Consider the following 10,825-nt stretch of genomic DNA (forward strand, 5'->3'; position numbering starts at 1 on the left):
CCCTCCCCCTGCTCATGGGTTCACTGCCCGCACACACAAATAAAATAAATAAAATTTTAAAAATCATTTGTGCAACCTAAATGAAGCTTTGTGAAGCCAATCTTCCTTTGGAATTTTCCTACACCTAAGAGATGCAAAAAATGGTGGCTCATGCGAAACAATAAAACGGGACCTTTATCTCATACCATATACAAAAACCAACACAAAATTAAAGACAAATGTAAATGGTGAAACTATAAAACTACTAAAAGAAAACATAGGAAAAGTGTTCTTGACATTGGTTTGGTGATGAATTTTTGAATATGACATCAAAAGTACAGGCATCAAAAGCAAAAATAAGGGTGCCTGGGTGGCTCAATCGGTTAAGCATCTGACTCTTGCTTTCAGCTCAGGTCCTGATCTCAGGTTCATGGGACGGAGCCCCATGTTGGGCTCTGCACTCAGCGCCAGTCTGCTCAAGATTCTCTGCCTCTCCCTCTCCATCGGCCCTTCTCCCTGCTCTCTTGCTCGCTTGCTCTCTCTCCCTCTAAATAAGCAAATAATTTTCTATAAAAAAGCAAAAATAGGGGTGCTTTTGGCTCACTTGGTTAAGCATCTGCCTTCAGCTCAGGTCATGATCCCAGGGTCCTGGGATCGGGCCCCCCCAGAGGGCTCCTTGTTCCATGGGGAGCCTGTTCCTCCCACTCCCTCTGCCCCTCCCCACACCTCACTTGCACTCATTTCTCTCTCTCTCCCAGATAAATAAATAAAATCTTTAAAAAAAAAAAATCTTTAAAAAAAATTCAAAAATAGACAAGTAGGACTACATGATGCTAAAAAGCTTCTGCACATCTCAAGAAACTTAATCAAAGTATAAAGGCAACCTACAGATGGTGGGAGACATTTGCTAACAAATTTGCTAATATTTGCTAACCCCGATGAGGGGCTAATATCCAAAATATATAAGGAATGTGTGTAATAGCAAAAAGAAACCAAATAATTTGACTTTTTAAAAGATTTTATTTATTTATTTATTTGAAAGAGAGAGAGAGAATGAGAGGGGGAGAAGCAGACTCCCTGTGGAGCTGGAAGCCTGATGTGGGACTCGATCCCGGGACTCCAGGATCATGACCTGAGCCAAAGGCAGTCGCTTAACAAACTGAGCCACCCAGGTGCCCCAAACAATCTGATTTTAAAAACGGCAAAGGAGGGAGCCTGGGTGGCTCACACCCAAACCACCTCACACCTGTTTGGATGACTATTATCAAAAAGACAAAAGAAAACAAGGGTTGGTGATGACACAGAAAAGGGAGCTGTTAGTTGGAATATAAAATGATAGAGCCATTATGGAAAACAATATGGCAATTCCTCAAGAAATTAAAAATAAAACTACCATGAGATCTGGCAATCCCATTTCTGGGTATTTATCCAAAAGAAATGGAATCAGTATCTCAAAGATATGATATCTGCACTCCCATGTTCACTGCAGTATTATTCACCATAGTCAAGGTACGGAAACAACCTAAATGTCCACAGACAGATGAATGAATAAAGAAGATGTGGTACACACATAAAATGATATATTATTCAGCCTTTAAAAAGAAATCCTAGCATCTGCCACAACGTGGATGAACCTGAAGGACATTATGTTATGTGAAATAAGCTAGAAACAGAAAGACACATATTGCATAATGTCATTTTTATAGGTGGAATCTAAAATACACTCGCAGAAGCATAGAGTAAAATGTTGATTGTCAGGGGCTGGGGCAAGGGGGAACTGGAGTAATGTTGGTCAATAGGTGTAAAGTTTCAGTTATGCAAGATGACTAAGTTCTGGAGATCTAATGCACAGCATGGCGACTACAGTTAACAATACAATATTGTTTGCTTGAAATTTGCTAAGAGGGCAGATCTTTCATGTTCTCATGCAAACCCCCCAAAAAGATAACTCTATGTAGTTATAGATATGTTAATTATCTTGATTGCTATAACCATTTCACAGTGTATATCAAAAGATCAAGCTGTACACCCTAAATATACACAATTCTTATTTGTCAGTTAAATCTCAATAGAACTGTTTTTAAAACTGGTGGCTATGTGGGATTGCCTAAACCTGAAATTACCCTAAAATCCAATTGGTAAATATGTCAATGGATAGAAACTCATTTTTAAGGGAATTTTTTTAAGATTTATTTATTTATTTGAGAGAGAGAATCTTGAGCAGACCCCATACTCAGCACAGAGCCTGACACAGGGCTCAGCCCAGAGTTCACGACGTGAGGGTATGTCCTGAGTCGGACGCTTAACCAACTGAGCCACTCACGCGCCCCTTCAGGGAACATTTTTAAATGGGATGTCATTTATTAATGTTAAATAAAGATGGAATCTTGGTCTTATATTTACAAGTTCATCGAGCTAGGAGATGCTAGGAAGATGGAGGCAGGAAGGGAGAACAACGGAGGCATGCTCAGTGGCCAATGGTTGGGAAGGGACCAATAGCAAGCCGTCCCAGAAGCAAGCATGAAAGAATATGTAACCAAAAAATAATTAGCTGAGACCCTTAAAAGGCAAAGATCAACATAAAACATCTAAACCAGAAGGAGTCCCCTCAAGGAGAAAGGACAGATGCTGTCGGGGAGACTGGGAGTTTGACTGAGAAACTAGCTAAGAGTGGTAAGGCTGCTTTCGGAAGCCTTCTAGGTGCTTCCATTGTCCCTGCTGGGCTATTTTCAGCATAGGAAATGTGCTTAAGAACTTTGGGGTGACATAGGGAATGTGCTTAAGAACTCTGGGGTGACACTTAAGAACTTTGGGGAGAGCGCTGTGAAATGTGTAAGCCTGATGATTCACAGACCTGTACCCCTGGGGCAAATAATACATTATATGTTAACAAAAATAATTTTTAAAACAACTTTGAAGTGGTAAGTAATGGAAATACACAGTAGTGATCATCACTTGTTCCTTCAAGTGGCCTGAGGAAGAGGAAAGAGGGAATAACTGGGAGTGAGCACAGTGAGTCATGACCATCGACATGTCCAGTGTCCTAGGAGAAGACGTAGAGTGGAGGCGGGGCAGGGGAATAGAACAGAGCAGGCTGAGTGGCTCTTCTGTTGGCTATGGACAAGGGGCCACCACGATCCAGGGGGTGGGTTTGCCTTAAACTGGAGGGAAACAGATACATACCAACAGCAAGAGTCTCCCAGGGAATCTGTAAGAAGAGAGAGACTGCTGGCCCAGATCTGGACACACTGAAGAGCTCTCCCTTCAGGGGCTGTGGACCTATTAGTAGAAAGTGCCTCCCTTTGGGGAGATCGAGTCTGCTCCCTCTCACCAAAGCGCAAACTTCCTAAGAAAGGGCCCTGGTGTCTCTACATGCAACGGAACCAGTGAATCGTGGTTCCGGCACCTGCTCTAGATCAGGACAAAGACGCTGAGGAGCAGGACCTCAGAGCTTGATTCTTACAGCCAGAGGGAGAAAAACCCCAACATGTCCCCTGCAATCGTCAGCTAGTGTGCTTTCATGCAGACTGGAATATGCATTCATGTATATTTTCATCTTCGGAACAGGTGGTTTGAAATGCAAATAAAGTAATAAGTGTCAGAGCCGTATCCTAGCAGTAGCTACTTTGCAAACGTTACCATGGCACCGATTCAACACTGTTCTTAGAGGCAGCCACACCTCAGCAAGGTTTTTCTAACTTGGGACAGCAAAGTTCAAAGGAACTAACAGACACAAACTGCGAAAGAGTCCCGAACCAATTCAGGAGGTGAAGCTCGCCAGCACGACCGGCCTCAGGAGCCCCTCGAAACAGGGCATGGTACTGAAAGAAGGAAAAAAGGGAGCGGACCATCTTCTAGAACACCTGGAATGTTATCCAAGCCTGGAGACAAAATGATGGTAATTATAACTGCTAACATTTGTTTTTAGCTGCTAACAGATTGCGCACAGATTGGGAAGGGCAAACTCCATTCTCCCACTACTCCAGTGCAAACTGTGCTTTACCAGTACTCACTAAATCCTAGCTGGGGGTGAAGGGAGAGCAGATTGTCCTCATGTATGCCTCATTTATGTTAAAGGAAGGAAGGCTGTCGTCCCAAGGCCGCAGTCCAGGGGCCACTCACAACCAGTGGCAAGGTGCTGGGTTCTACAGATCTCTGCTTCTTACTGCTAGTAGACCTGCTCTACCAAAGGCATCACGCCTTTCCGAAGCACGGCCAAAGATGGTGGGGGAAGGACGAGGTAGTAGGGACACAGGATGCTGGGGAGACAATTCTCAGCCAACCTGGCCTGTGAACCAACTAAGATTCCCTGAGTCTGGTCCTGGGCTCAACAGGGTATGCCCCTGCCTGGGTAGGGGCACAGTGAATGGGCAGATAAGCAGAAGTGAAGGATACAAAAGAGTCTGTGATCATTGGCCAACTGATGATACAAATCACCCATTCTCTAAGAGTTCGAAGCTGACGGAGGTCTTTCCTGCTTCCCCCTCAGATGAAGGTGATCAAAGAAAAGTCTTCCAAAGACCCTCTGAAAAAGTGGAGGCTCCACCCATGGGGAACCACAGCTGACTGACAGTGAAAAGCCATTAGCAAGAATGAACCTCCAGAGCCCCCGCGCCCCGCCACCCCGTGCCCTATAGAGGCCACCAGTCCTCAAGATCTCCTTAAAGACAGGAAGGATGCATGCTTCCCAGCTAAAACAGCAGACGGAGTACAAAGAGAAGAGTACTTAGAAAAACAGCTGGGACTTCCCATACTGCCTTTATTTGGAAAGATACAAAGACTTCTGCTTCCCATAAGGGTAAGTGTGGGATGATTAAGTGTAGTTAACTCCACCCATTCCATCCACCCTAAAACAGGCAGACAAAGGCCTCATGTTATGGTTTCCGGAATATTCCAGTCGAATCATGGGGGACTTGAAACTGCAGTCTGAGTAGTCCCTTGAATATAGGCTGTGCCACCCAACAGCAGACCACATCCAAGGATCCAGATTCAAAAGTAAGTAGGACTCTGGGCTTGGTTTCAGCAAGTTTTGATATTCAGAGAGATCTGTCTGGTCTGATAGGTAAGGCTGAAAGAGGAGGAAATCCAGGGAGAAAAGCAATGCCCAGGATCAGCCTGAGATGGTGTGAGGCTCCAGGTAATGGATTCGTTGCCAAAAGGAGAAGAAAAGAAAGTCTGGGACTCAGAGGAAAAGATAGGTAAGGGCTGGGAGGCCTCGGGGCACGAATTCAGTCACGCCAGGAAAGTGCAGAACTGAGGAGGACACTGAGGTAAATGTCTGACCCTATGGACTAAATTAACAGGACAGAGATTAGGAGAAACCTGGAATTTGATGGGTTTGTGGCATCCAGAATTACTGCAGAGATATCAGCCATTAGGAAAATGGTGGCATGAGTAAATCACACTCCCTCTACAGCAGGACTGAGGCTCCTAAAGTATTTTCTGCCCAGGACAGGTTGGCAAAGGAGCTTTGCAGGTTTCAGTGGTACCAAATACAGCAGGGACAGAGGTGACTAGGGTTGAGGAAGAAAGAAGTTGATCCAAGTGCTTCCATATGAAAACTGTAATAAATACTCCTGAAATGACAAATTTGATTTTGGAAAGTGAGAAATATATTTTCTTTTGTTTTGTAATGGTCAGTTTATCTCTCTTTAATTTTCTGCTTTATCTGTGTTGTTGCCTGGACAAAGAGTTAAATGTAAAAGATAAAACCATACATACTAGAAAAAAATATAGGGAATACTTAACTCCTCTTTGATGGGGAAGTCTTTTCCAAATACAACAGTAAAAAATCTTAAGGGAAAAGATGAGACCATAGAAAAATGTAAAAATTGGTATAATTAAAAATGCCATCAGCATCATCAAATGGCTCCATAAACCAGGTAAAATACTTGCAAAAATTATGACAGCTGGGGCGCCTGGGTAGCTCAGTGGGTTAAGCTGCTGCCTTCGGCTCAGGTCATGATCTCAGAGTCCTGGGATCGAGCCCCGCATCGGGCTCTCTGCTCAGCAGGGAGCCTGCTTCCTCCTCTCTCTCTGCCTGCCTCTCTGCCTGCTTGTGATCTCTCTCTGTCAAATAAATAAATAAAATCTTTAAAAAAAAATTATGACAGATAATATTCTTAATACAAAAAGAGTTCTTGCAGGGCACCTGGGTGGCTCAGTGGGTTAAAGCGTCATGATCTCAGGGTCCTGGGATCGAGCCCCACATCGGGCTCTCTGCTCAATGGGAAGCCCGCTTCTCCCTCTCTCTCTGCCTGCCTCTCTGCTTACTTGTGATCTCCTGTCTGTCAAATAAATAAATAAAATATTTAAAAAACAAAAACAAAACAAACCAAAGACAGTTCTTGCAAATCAGTAAGGAAAACCTCAACAAAGCGCTGGGGGGCGGGGGGGGGGGCGGAGGGATCAGACATATTTCACAGAAGGATAAATACTACAGCCCAATAAGCATGTGAAAATGTGTTCAACCTCACGAGGAATTGAAAAGGTCCAAATTATAGCCAAAAAGGGATACGGATGCTCACTTCTCAAATGGGCAAAGGCGAATGAGATAGAATTGGGACACCGTCCTAAGAAGCAATCTGACAAAGTCTGAGCTAATAATACAACTTATAGTAATCTACATTAAAAGAAAAGAAAAACACAACTTTATTTCCAGAAATGCTCATCGAAGTATTATTTATAATAATAAAAAGAGGCAAGAACCTGAATATTTGATTACATACTTGTTGCATAATAAAATACTAATTAGCCATGAATATTGCTTTTTGAAAATTTTTTAATAACATGGGGAAGTACTCATGACCTACACGAAGTGAGAAGCCAAGTATAAAACATGATTTTATTTCTGTTGTGCATAACAAACACGTAGCAAAAAGACTGGAGGGAAGAGACATGTTAACAGTTAGGGAACATAAACTGAGAGAAATCAGTGTGAGTTTTTATTTTTCCCTTTATGTATTAGCATTTTTAAAAATATCGTACAAGAAATACATAATACTTGAATAATACAAAGTTATTTTAAAATGTTCTTGAAACTATATTAGAATGCCCTAAGTTGCTGCGTGGGAACAATGTAACTGAGTAATTTTTGTTTAAAGGAAAAAAATCATTACTTACAGACCTCAACTTTTGTGGTTTAACATCCCAGAAACTATTCACTTGAAATATCCTAAAGAACCATATGTGCTTTCCAGAATGGTAAAGTTGCCAAAATGTTCTAACAAGACCCACCCACTGGAAATAAAACCCTCAAATAGCAAAGTGTTCACTACCCAAAGAATACTCAAATGGAATTCCCAAGAGAAGTCTCCACCAGTAACCATGATCCTTTCCCCAAAAGGATAATTAGCTTCAATTTATTGCCGCTGATCTGAAGAAACAGCTGATTTTAAATGCAAGCACATTCAAAACCTATGCAGATAATTAGATAATATCATTCAAGAAAGGCACAAAGGAAGAACATTACAAACAAAATTGCAAACCCCCTGCTTATTTGTTTAGGCTTTCAAAAACAAGAATTGTTTAGATAATCCCGGAATTTGTACTATCACTGCTGAGAGCTAATCTTTAGTGAGTTCTTAACATGAGTCAGGCACATAATAAAGCATTGTATATGTATCCCATTATTCACCCCTCAAGAGAACCTTTTAGTGAGAGGTAGATACTATTCTTACCCTCACTTTACAGACAAGGAAGCTACGACTCCCAGACTTTAAACAACTTGCAGAAAGTCACTGAGCTGGTAAGGGGCAGAGCCCAGATTTGAAACAAGGCAGTCTTGTTTCCAGAACTTGCACTGTTAACCCATTTGCTGTGTTGTCTCACAATCTGTGAAACAGGTAAAGCTGCATTATGCCTTTCTTTTTCATCTCCTCCCCACACCCCAAGAATCTCAATGAACAAAGATGAATCTTGAGCTTCCATATATATATAACTATCTTTTAAAATCAAAGACGCTGGGGCGCCTGGGTGGCTCAGTGGGTTAAAGCCTCTGCCTTCGGCTCTGGTCGTGATCCTGATCCCAGGGTCCTGATCCCAGGGTCCTGGGGTCGAGCCCCACATCCGGCTCCCTGCTTAGCAGGGAGCCTGCCTCCCTCTCTCTCGCTCTGCCTGCCTCTGCCTAGGTGTGTTCTCTGTCAAATAAATAAATAAATAAATAAAATCTTTGGGGAAAAAAAAAATTAAAGATGCTATAGCTATTGTGCTACCTTCTTTAAAGAAAAGTATGGCTCAATAAATCAATGCATTTTCTTTAGTTTTTCCTGCACTGGTTTTACGTATAATTTCTTTTCCTTGTTTAGGGTTGCAGCTAGAAGACCATAAATCTAGCAATGGAACCCTTATATGAAGAATACCTAGCAAATCATGGAACAATAGTAAAACCTTATTACTGGCTAAGCTTCTCTCTAGATTGTTCGAACTGTCCTTACCATATTCGGACAGGTGAAGAAGCAAGAGTTCCCTATACAGAATTTCATCAGATTTTTGGATTCCCTTATGGGCCAGTGTATCCTCAAACAAAGCACCTCACGTTTTATGAGCTAAAAACTTCTTCTGGAAGCCTGGTGCAAAAGGGCCACGCTAGCAGTTGCACTGAGAACAATACCCATCCAGAATCGATGCTATTCGAGATGAACGGTTACTTTCAGGCAGCCCGACACAAAAACAATGCTATCAGGCACATCATTCTGTATTCCAACAACTCTCCTTGTAATGAAGCCAACCACTGCTGCATCAGCAAAATGTACAATTTCTTAATAATGTATCCAGACGTTACTCTCAGCATTTACTTTGCTCAGCTCTATCATACTGAGGCCAAATTTCCTGCCTCGGCGTGGAACCGGGAAGCTCTCCGGAGCCTGGCCAGTTTATGGCCACAGGTCACCTTGAGCCCAATAAGTGGTGGAATTTGGCATTCTCTCCTCAACAGCTTTGTAAGCGGTGTCTCAGGACCCACTGTTTTCCAGCCCATTTTAACTGGGAGAGCACTGGCTGATAGGCACAATGCTTACGAAATCAACAGGATAACGGGAGTGAAACCTTATTTCACTGATGTTCTTCCCCAGACAAAAGAGAATCGGAACATAAAAGCTCAGGTGGCTTTAGAGAGCTACCCCTTCAACAAGGTCTTTCCTGGGCAGTATTTTCAAGTGACACGTGGACAACTGCAACCCAATCTGACCCCAGACCTCAGAGTTCCCGTCGTTTTTGTGTTGGTGCCTTTCAGAGACCTACCACCAATCCATGTGCGTCAAAACGCACACAAACCCAGGATTATTGTGAGGCACTTAAATATGCCTCAAATGTCATTCCCGGACACCAAGGACCCCAGAAGGCCTCCCATGGGAATGTCAGTGGAAAGAGTGGAAATCACGGAGCAGGTTGCAAGTACCAAAGAAGCAGATGAAAAGAAGAAAGGGAAAAAATAAAATCTATATTTCTACAACGTGAGACCAAACAACTATGAGAGGACAAATTCAATAGCAAAGAAAAATCTAGAGACTTTCTCTCTTGGGTCTGATCCAAGATGGGAGATGAATTGATACACTAAAAGCAAAACCTGAAATATTTGCTATCTCAACTGCTATAAAGCTACCCAACTTTTACCAGAATCCAAGATGTTTTCATAAGCAACTTGACCTCTCTCCTTTATTTTGAAAGCGACAGTATCAAAATGGAGCCATTAGTACCTTATTAATACTTTGGTGTGGAAAAGAAAACGTCATTATTCTAGTCTACCCACACCATCTTTCCACCGAAAAAGGCTATGGACTAAACAGCTTCCTAAATTGGTTTTAGTATAAAAATTTACTGTAAAATTGGAAAACAGCCTTAAGTTACTGACATTAAGTGCTGTCTGCAAAAGCAAACCAGTGATTTTCCATTAATTGTTAATCATGAACAGAAGACTTTAGGCAGCCTATTTTTTTCCTAAAGTGGTTCAAAATAGTTTTTTATGGAAAAAAAAAAAACAACTCTTTTACTAATTGATCATATATAGCTGCAAAAATTGATTTTTGAAACCTAGTCCCCTGCTCAATGTTGATTTTTCCCAGCTCAGATCTCTCCTTCCTGATCAGACAACAGAGGCAGGATGATACATGAGACCCTGCAAAGGCTCCTTCCATCACACACCGTGTAAAATCCAAGCTGTTCTTACTGGCTGTGAAGGCTCCTTCTCTACCTTCCAGCTGCCCAATCTCATCGCAAGATTTTAAGTTCCTACTGGTCAGGCACCTCCCACTCCCTCTATGGTTTTCCCTTAGAATCTAGCCAAGTAGCCAGGCAAAATGCAGGTTGCAAGGTTGTGAATCTACATCTCAATAATGTTACCAATCACTGCTTTCCAACACTCCATACTCATTCCAACAAAGAGCTCCCTTAACCATCCTGCAATGGACATCGTTTTTTTGTTAGCATCCATTCCCCCTCCTTCTGATATAGCGCCACAATGCATAATTTGTTTTACTTCCCTTTTCTCTAACCTCTTCTCTTTTCAGCAGTGTATATCTATACCGTCTCTTAAAATCTTGCTCAAAACACTTCTAGGAAGTGCTCCTTGAATAACCATCTGAGCATGTACATTAAAACACTTTGTTTAATTCATTCATTAATGCGGCCTCATTTTCCTCTTAGAAATATGTAAAAACATATTACGAGAAAAATGTATATCCATTTGTAACTGGCTACCAAATTTTTTCTTTTTTTTAAAAAAAGATTTGCTTGGGCGCCTGGGTGGCTCAGTGGGTTAAGCCGCTGCCTTCGGCTCAGGTCATGATCTCAGGGTCCTGGTATCGAGTCCCACATCGGGCTCTCTGCTCGGCGGGGAGCCTGCTTCCCT

At 42.3% G+C, this 10,825-nt stretch overlaps 1 protein-coding gene across 1 annotated transcript; it reads left to right on the plus strand.

Annotated features, from left to right (window-relative positions):
* The first annotated feature begins 4,633 nt into the window (after positions 1 to 4,633).
* Positions 4,634 to 9,925, plus strand: APOBEC4 (apolipoprotein B mRNA editing enzyme catalytic polypeptide like 4). The gene is made up of 2 exons (XM_032862659.1): positions 4,634 to 4,777; positions 8,286 to 9,925. The coding sequence occupies exon 2, from the start codon at positions 8,316 to 8,318 to the stop codon at positions 9,411 to 9,413; it is 1,098 nt and encodes a 365-aa protein (XP_032718550.1). The 5' UTR covers positions 4,634 to 4,777; positions 8,286 to 8,315; the 3' UTR covers positions 9,414 to 9,925.
* The last annotated feature ends 900 nt before the right edge of the window (positions 9,926 to 10,825 follow it).

Source organism: Lontra canadensis, unplaced genomic scaffold (genome assembly GCF_010015895.1).
Source record: "Lontra canadensis isolate GAN:19392208 unplaced genomic scaffold, GSC_riverotter_1.0 scaffold24, whole genome shotgun sequence".
In the NCBI taxonomy this organism is placed as follows: Eukaryota; Metazoa; Chordata; class Mammalia; order Carnivora; family Mustelidae; genus Lontra; species Lontra canadensis.